Genomic DNA, 15,577 nt, shown 5'->3' on the forward strand with positions numbered 1-15,577 from the left:
ACCCCCTTCTCTCCACCCCCACCCCCCCACCCCCCGCCCGAAAGCTGAGGTGTGTCACTGCTGAACTGAGGCTGATGAAGAGACTTGAGCACTCTCTGGGACTCTCAGCTGTGACAGAAGCACTGACATTGTCTACTGAAGCAGGTTCTGAAACACTCGTGTGCGGTGTTTAACAGATGCTGGACAGGGCACCTGCTTGCGGTGGCCAAGTCTGCAGGTATCTTTAAATTTCCAAGCCATGAATGAATCCAGGTGGACTGAATGGAGGATCCTGAACATGAGCAGTGGCATTGTGAATGTGTCCGAGCATCACTCCTGCCCACTTGGATTTGGCCACTACAGTGTGGTGGATGTCTGCATCTTCGAGACAGTGGTTATTGTGTTGCTGACATTTCTGATCATTGCTGGGAATCTAACAGTTATCTTTGTCTTTCATTGTGCTCCACTGTTACATCATTATACTACCAGCTATTTCATTCAGACGATGGCATATGCTGATCTTTTCGTTGGAGTTAGCTGCTTGGTTCCTACTCTCTCACTTCTCCACTACTCCACAGGTGTCCACGAGTCATTGACTTGCCAGGTTTTTGGATATATCATCTCAGTTCTAAAAAGTGTTTCTATGGCATGTCTTGCTTGCATCAGTGTGGATCGTTATCTTGCAATAACCAAGCCTCTTTCCTACAATCAACTGGTCACCCCTTGTCGCCTGAGAATTTGCATTATTTTGATCTGGATCTACTCCTGCCTAATTTTCTTGCCTTCCTTTTTTGGCTGGGGGAAACCTGGTTACCACGGTGACATTTTTGAATGGTGTGCCACCTCTTGGCTCACTAGTGCCTATTTTACTGGCTTTATTGTTTGTTTACTTTATGCTCCTGCTGCCTTTGTTGTCTGCTTCACTTACTTCCACATTTTCAAAATTTGCCGTCAGCACACCAAAGAGATAAATGACCGAAGAGCCCGATTCCCTAGCCATGAGGTAGATTCTTCCAGAGAGACTGGACACAGCCCTGACCGTCGCTACGCCATGGTTTTGTTTAGGATAACCAGTGTATTTTATATGCTGTGGCTCCCCTATATAATTTACTTTCTTCTAGAAAGCTCCCGGGTCTTGGATAATCCAACTCTGTCCTTCTTAACAACCTGGCTTGCAATAAGTAATAGTTTTTGTAACTGTGTAATATACAGCCTCTCCAACAGCGTTTTCCGGCTAGGCCTCCGAAGACTGTCTGAGACAATGTGCACATCCTGTATGTGTGTGAAGGATCAGGAAGCACAAGACCCCAAACCTAGGAAACGGGCTAATTCTTGCTCCATTTGAAGAGAGCTACATAGTAAATCAAATGTAATCTGACAGTGGTTTTGGATCATATTCTAGATTCATCTGGAAATTTGCCATCAGAGAAATATTTACTTGAATAGTTGACTATAAAATGAAGTATGAGACTAAAGGTTTCTCTTTTTTTTTCTTTTTCATGGAAGAAACTAAAGGGAAGGATGTATAGAGGGTTATCTCATGAAATAATTACAGCATGTGAGTATTTGTGTGCAGTAATAGGAAAAATTAAGCACTGAGATGAAAAATAATATCTCAAATCTTCTGCAGGACATGAGCAAGCTCCTTGGCTTGGCGTTTCTGTCTTTCTGTCTGACTGTACCATGCCTCTGTCTTTCTCATTTTGTCTGTTTCTCTCACTCTTTGTGGAAGTTATTACTTACATAAATTACCCTTTATAGAAAAATGCTACATATTATATATGTGGCAAAGTATAATTTTTGCATCAAAGTGTACCTTTAATCACACTAATCTACAATCCATAAGTGATCTCTTCATGGAGGGTGCACAGTAAGCATTGCATTTTATTACTTGCCAAACAACCCCTTTGCTTGTGTTTCTAGAATCTTCTCTGCAGCACAATTTTTCTGCTACAAACAAATAGAAACACTATTTTTGTTTCTTCTGGGTGAAATGACATTTGCTATTCCCCCTTTTCCTAACAGTCTCCTGTTTTTTTTTTTTTTTTTTTTTGTCTCTTTTTCTTGATCTGCATCCATTGCTACCTTACTTTAGAAGTGTCTTAGCTATTGAAAGAATCTACTGTATAAAGCATCCATAATGTTAAATAATGTATTTCTTCCAGCAAAGCAATCTGGTAGCTTATTAAATATTTTTAATGGCTTTTTGAAACATTTTTATCTGGTTCCTTTTAAATTAGTTCATCTGCTTAAAAGTGATGTCTTTTTTTGCTATAGTAAAGCTTTGTTTTTCTTTAAGAAACCCACTAGTAATTCTAATGCAAATGCAGGATACTCACCTAGCAGTGAGGCATTACTCTTAAGGGTACTTAGAATGCCCTTTTAAAAGATAAGTAAATAAAATAAAACATGAATCTTTTTTGTGTTAGGTCTACGATAGCTTACTGTTGTGTCCACTAGTCAGTCATTTGTGTGATATGCGTTTGCACATATTATATTTTTTACAGCAAAGAAAATGTAAATTATGTTATCTGTGCCTAATGTTTTCTTAGCAAAATATATAGATCAATGTTGTTTAAGTTGTCAACATTGGAAAAAGCATATATAAAAACTTATTTTAAGAGAAAAATACTTTTGTGTAACTGTTATTTAGATATTTATATTAGACAAAGCTGCATTTTTAGTGCTGCTGATAATATAATATACTTAATTATCAAATACAGGTAAGAGCCGACAGTATTTTCTTTTGTAATGATCTGTTTTCAAATGCAGAGATTAACTTATTTTTTTGCGTGCTACATGGGATTGTGTAATAAATTATCAGGGGTTTAGATATAGCAAAGTAGCATTTTGGGGAATTAGTGAAGCAGGTATGAGCAGTAAAACATCTAAATATTACTTTTTTACCATAAGTTTCTTGCCTGAAAGATATTTTAAAATTTATATCAAACTACTGAGTATTTTTCTTCTCAGCATTTTTGATTTCTTCGTTTTATGAAATGCATTTAATAAAATGTGCCTATGACTCTTCAAATTAGAAGCCAACCATGTTTGCACCCTGGTGGTTTGGCTTCAAAGGTCTTTTAGTAGAAATGTTGTCATTTTATTGAGGTTGTTCTGAACCCCTGTATATTTTTAAACGTGTAAGAAAAATTTAAAATAAAGAATAAAACAATATTCTATATATCAAAATCAGACTTTGCCTCAGTTTAATAAAACACTTAGGACAAGAATTTACTTTTTTGGGAATCAAAAAATAATTGTTTTATACTTCTGTAGCTTGGGTTTATATTTATTCTTGTCCCCTGTTTGCCAGTGGCATCTTGGTTTAAATGTGCCTTTTAAATTCAGACCAGTTCAAGGAAAACATAAAGTTCAAGGAAATATAGTACTGCTAACATTCCAGATATCACCTATAAAATCTTCAAAATTATACATATTATTTGGTAATCGTATCTTAATTTCTTTAAGGAATAAATATAGTTAAAAAAGACCCAGTGGATTCTGTGTACAGAAAGCCTGAGGCCACGCTTACTGCATTTTATCCTTATTATGTGCCAGGCTCACTGTTCAGTTTTACATGTGTTATACATTTAATCCTCACTACAGCCTTTTGAGATAATAGTTATTATTCCCACTCCAAAGATAAGGAAAGAAAGAAAAATGATTATTCGTCAGTTAACTAGTCAATGGCAGAGGTTCCCGCCCATCCAGTAGGCCTGGGCCAAAGCCTGCCTACTTCACCAGTAGGCTACACTGCTTTCATTTCAAAAGCCTTTAAATTTTTGTACCTCTGTCTATACCTTTTCCCTACAATATTTCTCTGAGTTTTATTTCTTTTTTTCTCATCATAAGTCTTTTGCTTGAGTTATTTTCTTGTCTTGTGATCTTTTTCTTTGATCTTAAAAGTTTCTTTTATTAAAACAGCAATCTGATAAGCTCAAACTTACCAGTTTAGTCTGTAATCAAACTGAAATTCTTAATATTACTTTGGTTTACTTTTGTTATTTCCCTTGAATAACTTTTTGAAATCTCTATCAATTTCTTTTTGAAAAAAAATTGTTTTGAAGAGGAAGAGTAGAAAAGAAAGGCTTTATCATAGGCTGAAAGAGGCTGAATGAGGCAAGTTGTAAGTTTAGTTTTTAAATTTACTATAGTTTTTATATACAACTGTAGGGCAAACCACTTAACTTTCTTTTGTCATATTTAATGTGTTTTTATAATAAGATAATACTTATTTTGAAACCTCTCTTTTTAGGTAATGTGTTTTAAGAATAGGAAGCATAACCATTTTTCTCATCATTGTATTGTATTTTGTGGTAATTATCCGGCTCGGTTGTAAAAGACAGCCCAAAAATAATGCATTCTGTGTTCTCTTTCCTAAGGGTTCTATTATTTGCATAGCTGTTTCTAGAGTTATAGAGTGTTGGAAAGCTTCATAATTTACACTATTAGTATATGAAACTTGGGCTGAGATCCAGGCCCTCATAAACTGCTTGGCCTTAGGTAAGATACCAAATGCTCTAAAACCTTAGTTTTGGCATTGATTAAAAAATATTAAGTCAGAGACTTGTAGCTCCCTGTTCAGCTGAATTTGAGAACTAAATGAAAATTTGTAGTATGTGTGCCCAGCACAGCACCTGGCACAAAAAAAATGTTCAGAATATGGTAGCTGCTGTTTTTGTTTGTTTGTTTGTTTTTTGTTTGTTTGTTTGAGGCGGAGTCTTACTCTGTTGCCCAGGCTGGAGGGCAGTGATGCGATCTCAGCTCACTGCAAGCTCTGCCTCCTGAGTTCACACCACTCTCCTGCCTCAGCCTCCTGAGTAGCTGGGACTACAGGCGCCCGCCACCACACCCGGCTAATTTTTTGTATTTTTAATAGAGACGGAGTTTCACCGTGTTAGCCAGGATGGTCTCGATTTCCTGACCTCGTGATCCGTCCACCTCGGCCTCCCAAAGTGCTGGGATTACAGGCGTAAACCACTGTACCTGGCCTGTAGCTGCTGTTTTATTATCTTTGTGGGTGCCATATTTATTAACATCACAACTTAAAGGTCACTAATCCCAATTCAAACAGAAATAATCCATTGAGCATTAGGGTTTTCTAAGATAACATTTCTTTTTGTAAATTGATTTAAACTCAAATTTTGGGTTAAACTCAGATATTTCAAGTGTATTTCTGAAAGCTCATTTCCCAGGAATGGTTATTCATGAACACATCGTTTGAGATTAAAGATATCCAGCAAGCGGATGTTGAGATGAGACAGTCAGGCATGATTCAGAGGTTAACCTACCTCTTACTTTATTACACTAAATACGCTTAAACATTTTATTCTCATTAGGGAAGTAATAATAGGAAGGATTATCCAGGGATGTCTTGTCATTTGTCTTTGCACTTTAATTTTCCTTATTTATTAAAATGGGATTTGAAGTATTTTGTCATGTATCTATTTCTTGGGAGAAACAATGATTAATAAGCTGATTTGCTCCATAGATACCATAAATTATGTGAATTTAAAGATAAACGAAGTTGCCTTAAAGGACCTTTCCTCTTTTCCTCCCTACCCTAGAAGGTAATCATTAGATGTGAAAAAGATACAATTATATAATAAGTAGATAAAAAAGATTTAGATGTGAGAAATCTGCTGGTGTAACATTCTGAGCATAGATAGTATCATGTATGTGCAGGTAGGGCCATTTTGGTGCATAGGAGCATGTATGTGTTACTGAGTCAGTGCTATACTCGATGTGTAGGTTCCAAAAGATGCTCTTTTCCTTGAGCAGAACTTTATCTTAGATTAAGAGAGATATGTAGAAAGTGGTACATCCTGTAACCAAATATATAGATATTGAGGAAAACAAAATGGCTAGAATAGAAAAACCAGTTCCCATTTTATGATTTCTTATAAATGGAAGTTTGATTCAGTGTTAGTCTTGCTCTGTATTTTAAAATATTAATAACTTTTCTTAGTAGTAAAAGTGTTTTTTAAAATATTAACATGATGTAATTAAGTTTTTCCTTCATGACTATTTTGTTTTAATATTTTACAATGAGCATTGGTAAAATTTCTTTTATAATCAGGAGAATTAATATTTGGTTTAAAAGAATGCTGAAAGCTGGGTGTGGTGGCTCACGCCTGTAATCCCAGCACTTTGGGAGGCCAAGGTGGGCGGATCACAAGGTCAGGAGATTGAAGCCATCCCTGCCAAAATGGTGAGATCCCGTCTCTACTAATACAAAAATTAGTTGGGTGTGGTGACATGTACCTGTAGTCCCAGATACTTGGGAGGTTGAGCCAGGAGAATCACTTGAACGCAGGAGGTGGAGGTTGCAGTGAACTAAGATCGCACCACTGCACTCCAGCCTGGCGACAAAGCGAGATTCCTTCTCGGTCGGGGGTGGGGGAAGAAGAAGAATGCTGAATATTTAAAAAATATTTTAACATTTCATGAAACAGCTTATGTTGATGCTACAAATAACACTATCCAATAATGTCTCAATATTGTCTTATAAAGATAGGCTATATAGTTTTTCTGAGTTCTGTAATATTTGTTATTTCAGGTAGATTTTTCCGATAAACTTGACAACCTTCTCCTTGCAATAGTAGATGTTCTTGACTTATTTTTGTTTTAATGTAAACAGTTTGAGGTATTACTTGATGAATCTGAAATGGTTCTCAATCACTGTAGGATTTTCTTTCTTTTTTTTTTTTTTTTTTGAGACAGATTCTCGCTCTGTTTCCCAGGCTGGAGTGCAGTGGCACTATCTCTGCTCCCTGAGAGCTCTGCCTCCCGGGTTCACGCCATTCTCCTGCCTCAGTCTCCCGAGTAGCTGGGACTACAGGCGCCCACCACCACTCCCAGCTAATTTTTTGTATTTTTAGTAGAAACGGGGTTCTACCTTGTTAGCCAGGATGGTCTCGATCTCCTGACCTCGTGATCTGCCCGCCTTGGCCTCCCAAAGTGCTGGGATTGCAGGCATGAGCGACTGCACTAGGCCCACAGTAGGATTTTTAAATGCATCATTGATGGCACCTTTCTGCATTTTTCACATCTTTAAACAACAAAAAGATGGCCCTGCATTAGGAAATAGGCTCTAGCTGGTACGTTACCTGCATTTCCTACATAGGCAGAATTCTCCAAAGAACATATTTATAATTTTTAAGGGTAACTTTTATTCTGCTTTTATGTATGACTTTCTACAAAGGTGAAGAAAATAACAGTAATAAATTTAGCTGGAGTCTGTTATATCTGATAAATATTTAACACGAAAGGCACATATCACCACCTTCATTATGGTAAATGGAGCCAAATTAGTTTTTGAGATTCTAAAATTCTAAGGTTTAAAGTGATAAATATCAGGAAACATAGTACATAATAATAGAATTCATGAAATGAAAATAATTTGCAAAAATTTGAAAACTTCCAAAAATGATACTTTATACAAAAGAAATACCTATCATTGACTTAAACATTTGACCCCAGTTTTATTTTATTTTCTACTTAAGCAATTGTAAATAAGGTTGATGCCAGTTAAAAAATGGCAAAATATATATTATAAATGCAATTATTTTAATTGCAAGGCACAAACAAGGTACAGAGTTGTACGACCTGTTCTTTAAAATTTTTAAATTTATTTTTGAATAAAATGTGGATTGTAGCAAGATATGTGCAGTAATTTTGTCTGAGATTATACATGACACAAAGAATGTTTTTGTACATACTCTGTGAAGTATAGCTTTAAGACGTTTACTTATGTTATTAATCGAGTTTGAAGTTTAATATAATTATTAGTGGATGGCACATTTTTATACAAATAACCTCTTCACAATTATTCATTTACTTTTTCAGGAACTGTATAATTAAAAATGCTAAATTGGTAAGAAATTATTGGAAAATGCTGCAAGTTGAAATTTGGAAATGCTTATAATGCTTTTGAAAATATATAATGCTCTTGACATTATAAGCGAGGTGTATTATAAAAGCTTCTGTGAGTAAACACTGTCTCATTTCACATATAGAAATCTGACATAAGATTTTAAGTGACCCTAACAAGATCATGTCGTTTGACAAAGATACTACTGACCACATGTTTTGTGTGACAATAATGTTGCCTGTGATAAAGTTCTTGAATAATGTATTTATAGATGACTGGTAATAGAGTGACCTGATCTTTCTTTCTTGAGAAGAAAATGAAGACTTACTTATTTGATATAGAAGAAATTCTATGTGAAATTTTTTCTTTTAATTCGTGACGCAGGAAAAATTATTTTAAAATTAACTTTATGTTGGAGATGTGATTTTTGATATCATAGAAATTTTTGATATGATGTATTATCAGCCTTGATTGGTGTTTTAATATTTCTTAAAACAGTTTTTTATTTATAGAGGGTAACAAAAAATTTACTTCTCCTTTTGAAAACACAGCAGTCATCTACTGAATACATTGAGATATGTAGAATAAATTGAACAGTGTTCGCTGTGTATTCTAAAAACTATAACCTTAAAGATGAAGACATCATGTACCCTAGAACTTAAAGTATAATAATAAAAGATGAAGACATCAAAATCACATTATATTAATGTACCTACTTTTGGAAAGTACTGATTTCATAGTCATGTATTTTATGTTTTGAATTTTTTTTGGTAATAGATTTGCAATGTTGTTGAGTCATTATAGGTTGGATTTTTCTCAAGCATTATGATGGAAAAGATTTTGATTTTTCAGGCTATAGTGCTTTTGTATGTTTGTAATCTAAAATATCAGTCATGGAATCAGTGATTAGTTTGAATTAGTGATATATTAAATAAAGCCTTTTAAATAAATAATTCAGTTTTATTTCAATGAAATAAATGTAGTTACAGAAAAATTAAAGGGACTCAAATTAGGCAAACACAAGATTGCCTTGTAAATGTCCTTAGAGGAAATCTTTAAGTAGTTTCTAGTGTCTGTATCAGTTGAATAAAAATGAGTTCCATTGAGTTATTTGAAAAGTTTATTTTCTTAAATATGTAAAATTTCCATAACAATTTTATAGCTACTTAATTTATGTTACTTATTTAAAGAGTTTGCAGGATGAATCATTGCAAAGTCCAAATTTGGATTTTAATCTGAATTAACCAGATATTTTTGCATTTCAAATCAACAAGTTAGTTCAGTAAATATTTATGGATTATGCTATGTTAAGGGCATACATTGTGGTTCTATAATAGTCTTGGATTCTTAAGAGTAACTCATTGAATTGTGTGAATCCAATAAGCAGGAAGATTAATTTCTAGAATTTGAGGGAGAGATTGCAGAAAAGTCATAGGAACTATGTAATACATTGTAGCATTAGAGGGATTAATGCACTTTACAATATGAATTGGCTTCAATATTTAGCCATGTGTTTGGATGTTATAGTTCTAAAGGATACCACAGGATATTTGAGACGTTATTAAAGTGAAAGGAGAGGAAATGTTCAGTGTTCAGTTTAGTACAAAAGTGTTGTGGGGAGAAATACACCATAACTTTGGAATGCAGTGTAAGAAAAAGAAAATATCCTTTATGTGGATTATATCTGATTAGAGTAAAATCATCACTTTAGGTATAAATTATAAGCTGTGAGATTAGGACGGGAATATTAACATGGGCAGAAGTAGCTTGAGGAATTGCACATAGGACATGTTATACCAACTCAGGCATCGTCTTTTTTTTTTTTTTTTTTTTTTTGAGATGGAGTCTTGCTTTGTCACCCAGACTAGAGAGTGATCACCAGTGTCACCCAGGCAGTGGAGTAATCTTGGCTCACTGCAGTATCCACCTCCCGGGTTCAAGTGATTCTCCTGCCTCAGCCTCCCAAGTAGCTGGGACTACAGGTGTGCACCACCACACCCAGCTGATTTTTGTATTTGTAGTAGAGACTGAGTTTCACCATGTTGGCCAGGCTGGTCTCAAACTCCTGAACTCAAGTGATCCACCTGCCCTGGTCTTCAAGTGATGGGACTACAGGTGTGAGCCACCATGCCTGGCTTCAGGCATCTTCTTAGACCACTTTTTCTAGAGTTGTTTTCCTAATATTTGTCTTGTGATTACAAGTGAATGTCACTATATACAGGCTATTATGACAGGCAGGTTTTAACTTCTCTGTCAGTCAAGTTAATCATATTATGTAGGCCTAATATTTTTTGAATAATAGAATCACTCATTCTTTCATTTAAGTATTTATCAGGTTGTTACTGTGTGCAGGGGACTATTCTTAATGCTACGTAAGATAAGGAAATTTCTTAAGTAAAACAGATTTTCAGTTCTCCAAGAGCACTTAGGCTGCAAGGGGCTATATGGACTTTATATGGATAACTATAGGGCAAGATAGGAGTTGACAAATTATAGTCCACTGACTGTTGTAGATACAATTTTACTGGACCATAGCAGCGCTCATTCATTTATATATTACCTGTGGGTGCTTTTGTGCTACAATGGTAGAGAGTAGTTGTGATGGAGATGTTATGTCCTACAAAGCCTAAATATTTACTGTCTGGCCCTTTACAGAAAAAAATTTGCTGACCCCCTGGTATGAGACATTATAATGCCTTTTGTATGCTACTCGCAATAGAATGTTGTGCTTTTATGTTTGCTAAAGGATCTCATACAAAGGAGTGATTTCAACCTGATTCAGTCAGGCATCAGGAAAATTTCTAGCATATGAGTAAAAACCTAGATATTGATTCCTCCTCTATGATTCCAGTGGTTTGTCAATTGTATATCTGTCTGTAAATGAAACACAGATCTACTTTTTCTAATTAGTTCTTACTATTATATAATTAGTCTCAGGTAAAGTTCTTTGCATATCAAACTTAGTGTCTAGTTTCTTAACTACTAATATAGCATAATCATATTTTACTTTTAAGCATGGAGTCAGTAATAATTAACATTGGATGTAGTCTTCAAACTTCAGAAGCATTTGTTAAACTTCTCATCAATAAATGATAATCTCATAGTCTAAAAGAGTCAATTTACTTATAAGTAAGCATGCCTTTTTTGTAGTACTCTGATAGGCAGTAAAACAAAAAACTACAAAACAGAAGATCTAGCTGTATAAGAGCCAAATTTACATGCAACTCTAAAACATATACGACTTAAGAGAATTTATAATTCAGCACCAATGTGTGACATTTTAATAGGCTCTTAATAATATATAAGTTAGAAGATAAATGGATATAGTCCTATACTTGGCTAAGATGTATTGCAGTGCTAGGAGTTTTATGTTTTTTGTCATTGTCAACTAATGAATGAAAATACAAAGCAATTTTAAATGAGCCACGATTTATATTTACACAAAATTAAGCCGTTTTAAAAATCTTGATGTTTCAGTTAAATCACAGGTATTTGATACATTATTTAATAATATTTGCCTTGGCAGTACTATTGTTTTAAACTATTAATAATCCATTGGGAAGTTTTGGTTTTCTTCAAGTTTAGTAAATCAGTAAGAAAATGAATAAACAATCTTGATGTTTTTCTTGAAAATACAGTTCACTGAGTCTGTTAGAATAAAGGAAACGCTTACACAGTTGTCTGTCGTTGTCTGTGTGGGATTGGTTCCAGGACATCCCAGGGATACCAAAATCCACAGATGCTCAAGTCCCTTTTGTAAAATCGTATACTATAACCTACACACACCCTCCCGTATACTTTAAATTATCTCTGAATTACTTATAATATCTAATACAATGTAAATGCAATATAATTAGTTGTATTATTTAGGGAATAGTGACAAGAAATGTACAAATACATTTCAAGTACACATACAAGTCTGTATATGTTGAACACAGATGCAGCCATGCATTTTTTTCCCCTGAATATTTTCAAGCAGTGGTTGGTTGAACCTATGAATATATAGGACTGACTGTATATGCTTTTATGCTTTCAGTACTGTTTAAAGTCATTGAGATAGTAGAGCCATCATTATAACCCACTCAATAATGTTTATTGTATGTTTTCCCAAACAAATGAATAGAATAATTTTATGTAAAATTGTGTATTAAAAGATTGTAAATGGTCAGGTTTCCATTAGTTTGATTTTGAGAGAAATAATTAAGAGAATCATTAGGTCCTTCTGCCTTTTTCAGAACAATCAATGGTCTGAAGGGTCTTAAGAGAAGACCTCAGGGATTTCTTATAGAGATAATTTGAGTGACAAAGTATTGTTTCCACTTTTTTATATACCCACCAGCTTGCCCTTCCATAATTGGTACCTTTTAATTTCTGACAATGTTGTAAAAGGATGAGTTATAGCAAATCACTATTAAGTTATCTCAAATGTTTCTAATTCTCATCCCTTCCACATAATTAACTTCCTTTTATTCCTCCTCATTCATTTTAGTTATTTTTATTTTTAATTGTCAAAGAAATATTTGCTCATAAAGGAAATTTAGGGAATGTTTAAAATGATAAAAAGAGACTAAATTACACATAGTTCTCTTACCCAGGTATAATTAGGTATGATGATAATGACAGTTGATTTTGGTTTTCTTTTCTTCCATTTCCCCCCTATGGATTAGGGCTTTTTCTAAAGGATTTTTAAATGTGGATATTTATAACTTAAATGTTTTTCCATATTATTGCATATTGTTTATGAACATTTTTATAAATTAGGCCTTTCCACATTTAGTATTATTTTCTTAACTTTTAAGGGAGAAATACTGAAGCAAACAGTATGAAGGTATTTTACGATTATTTATATATATTGCCAAATTGGTTTCCCAAAGGAGTGATCCAGTTTATCTTCACACTAATAATGTATCAAACTATGATGATTCATTGCAAACTTGCTAGCAGCAATTCTACATTAATAAATAAATTAAAGGAATTTGATTTTTTACTTATTTCTTCCCAGCCCCTATAGGGAATTTGTTTACTTCTTTGCAATTTTTTTTTCTTCCCTACACAAAACATATAGGTAGGTAGGTAGGTGGGTAGGTAGGTAGATGGATGGATGGATGGACGGATGGATGAACTAGGATGGATCTGCTGAGCCTCTTTTAAACCAAATTGTCTCAAATTATGTATTCCAGAAGTCTTTAAGCTCAGATAATCTTCTCACTATTGTTATCTCACCATTTACTTTGTGCTGCTGCTGCTTTGTTGTTTAAGGCTGTGCATTATTTTAAGAACACTGAATTCTGTCAATGCTGTTCTCCCATTATTACTGCTATCTTCAGCATTGTCTGTTTCATTGTATCTTGTGTGTGCCACACAGTCATGTAGATAATGGGTTTGAGAAAGGTTTCAAAATTTTTTTCTATTCTTCTGCCTTTGTTGCAGTGATATCTCTACCGGCCTTTCAAGGTAGGGGAGGATATTTTCCTAAGCAGAAAATTTTGAGGCCTGTGTCCTTGGAGAGTTTGTGAACATGAAGATTTCAGTAGTTAAGCGCTGACCCCAGGCCTGGTATTGATACTTAGGATTTCCCTAACCTGCAGAACCATGGGAATAGTATCTACAGTGGTAGAGCCATGGTAAGCAAATCAGCTTTCACATTAGAAAAGTCACGCTTGGTGTGGTTGTCTAACAAGCAAGCATGCTTGCAGGTCCGTACTGTTTCTCTTCATTATGTCTTTTACATCTCTCTGGTTCCTCAGAGTGCTTTGTATATAGTGGCTACTGAATTATTTGTTGAGCCGAGTACAGAGTGCTCTGTATATAGTAAGTCATCTATTTCTTGAGCCGAATTGAATTTGTTAGGGTTAACAGTATTTCTTGGGTCTCTTCCAGTAGTTATTTCATCTCCAACTCACTTGGGGATGTGGTTGGACTGAAGATTACATCAAGATTCTTTTCCCCAGTGCTTTGCTGTTACCGACTGGGGAAGCTATGGAAAAGAATATTTTAGGAGAGTGGAATGATGATTTAATATACCTATCTTTTAATATAGATTCCCACTTTAATTGAATTTTTCCTTCCAAAATGGACATTCAGTGGACTTGTAGGCTCTTCTTGAATATGTGTCTTAAAGGGGGGTGAATGCACTTTGGGGTAGCTCAGGCTTTTTCCATAATGTTTATTTATATTCAGCTGAAATGAATATATTTTTGGCTTTTTCCCATTGTGATTATATAGGAAGAATGAGAATTTTTGTTTTACCCAAGAACCTTCTATATACCTTAGTAGAACCATTGTTTCTGTCCAGGCTTCTCCTGGTCTTGAACCATTCTCGTAAAATATGGTTTTGAAATTCATCACCAACTTTTCCCTGAATATGCTCTGATAATACTTCTTTTAATGGTGCTCAGAGCTGAATAAAATGTTACATGCGTGATAGGACTAGTAACAGATGAGAGCGAGACTATCGTTTTCCCTTGATTTATATAACTATTCTGCGATTTACTCAGGCCAGAAATAAGTTATATATTTTTAGTAGTTACATTTTGTCCTTTAATTTATTGAGTTTATTTTCAATAAATCCATATGTCTGCTTTACACCTGCTTAATTTATATTCCTTCTCCGTATACGTACAATGGTTTTCGTTTTTTAAAACTAATTTTACATTGTTATTTCCCTTCAACTTCATCTTGTTAGAGTTGGCTCAGTTTTTCCAGCATTTCTGAAACCTTTGTTCCGTTTCTAATACAGTCATTAAACTTTTGACTTCTGCAAATATGATATACTTTTTTTTTTCAACTTTTATTGTAGGTTAAGGGGCTACATGTGCAAGTTTATTACTTGGGGAAATGTCAAGACACTGTGCTTTGAGGTAGGAATGATTCCATCACCCAGGTAGTGAGCATAGTACCCAATAGGTAGTTTTTCAACCCTCATCCCCTTCCCTCGTCCCTCTAGTGGTCCCCAGTGTCTGTTGTTCCAATCTTTATATTCACGTGTACCTATGTTTAGTTCTCTCTTGTAAGTGAAAGCATCTGATGTTTGGTTTTCTGCTCCTGAGTTAATTTGCTTAGGATAATGGGCCTCTACCTACATCTGAGAACGTGAACAGATGCTTCTCAAAAGAAGACATGTGTGTGGCCAGCAAAGATATGAAAAAATGCTCAACATCAGTTATCATTAGAGAAATGCAAATCAAAACCGCAATGAGATACCATCTCACACCAGTCAGAGTGTCTGTTACTAAAAAATAAAAAAAGTAGTAGTAATAACAGATGTTGGTGAGGTTGCAGAGAAAAGGGAACACTTATATATTGTTAGTGCTTATTTTATAGCATCTAATTTGATATAATCCAGATATTTGGATTTTTCAGATGAGAATTATTTATTTTCTAAGCTTATACTACATATTGGATTATAAATTTTTTAAAGTCCTTCCGTTTACCCGTTAAGCAACCAAAGTATAATTTGATGTATGATTATTTGATAGCATTTACTATGAGAAATGTTACCGTTTGTATTCCATAACTACACTTAAAATACGGAAAGATTTTAATACAGATACCTTTAGCGTTTGGGACATATTTTGCAGAAAGGTTTTCAAGAATGCCTTTTAGTGGAGATTTGTAAAATGAAAGATAATAACCTTTGGGGTTTAATGTAGTTCTGCCCAAGGACAAGTAAACGAATGGATGACTTTTCAAAATAATCCTTACAGAGTTATAATTTTGTGA

The 15,577-nt window shown here is 34.5% G+C and overlaps 2 protein-coding genes across 16 annotated transcripts in view; both read left to right on the forward strand.

Moving 5' to 3' along the window:
• The window catches only part of LOC105484451 (RAB GTPase activating protein 1 like), a 796,528-nt gene that overhangs the window by 273,472 nt on the left and 507,479 nt on the right, over positions 1 to 15,577 (forward strand). Inside the window, exon 14 of one of the 15 annotated variants that reach the window (XM_071069707.1) lies at positions 14,655 to 15,174. The exons of the other annotated variants lie outside the window; for them this stretch is intronic. Within the exon in view, the coding sequence (XP_070925808.1) occupies positions 14,655 to 14,714 (60 nt within the window). The 3' untranslated portion in view covers positions 14,715 to 15,174. Of the gene's footprint in view, positions 1 to 14,654; positions 15,175 to 15,577 lie in introns of those variants that run through there. 15 annotated transcript variants of the gene reach the window in all.
• LOC105484454 (G protein-coupled receptor 52) lies at positions 34 to 14,642 on the forward strand. Its single transcript, XM_071069737.1, has one exon. It carries the CDS (start codon positions 239 to 241, stop codon positions 1,322 to 1,324), a length of 1,086 nt encoding a protein of 361 aa, XP_070925838.1. The 5' UTR covers positions 34 to 238; the 3' UTR covers positions 1,325 to 14,642.

The sequence above is a fragment of the Macaca nemestrina genome, chromosome 1 (assembly GCF_043159975.1).
Source record: "Macaca nemestrina isolate mMacNem1 chromosome 1, mMacNem.hap1, whole genome shotgun sequence".
NCBI classification, from domain to species: domain Eukaryota; kingdom Metazoa; phylum Chordata; class Mammalia; order Primates; family Cercopithecidae; genus Macaca; species Macaca nemestrina.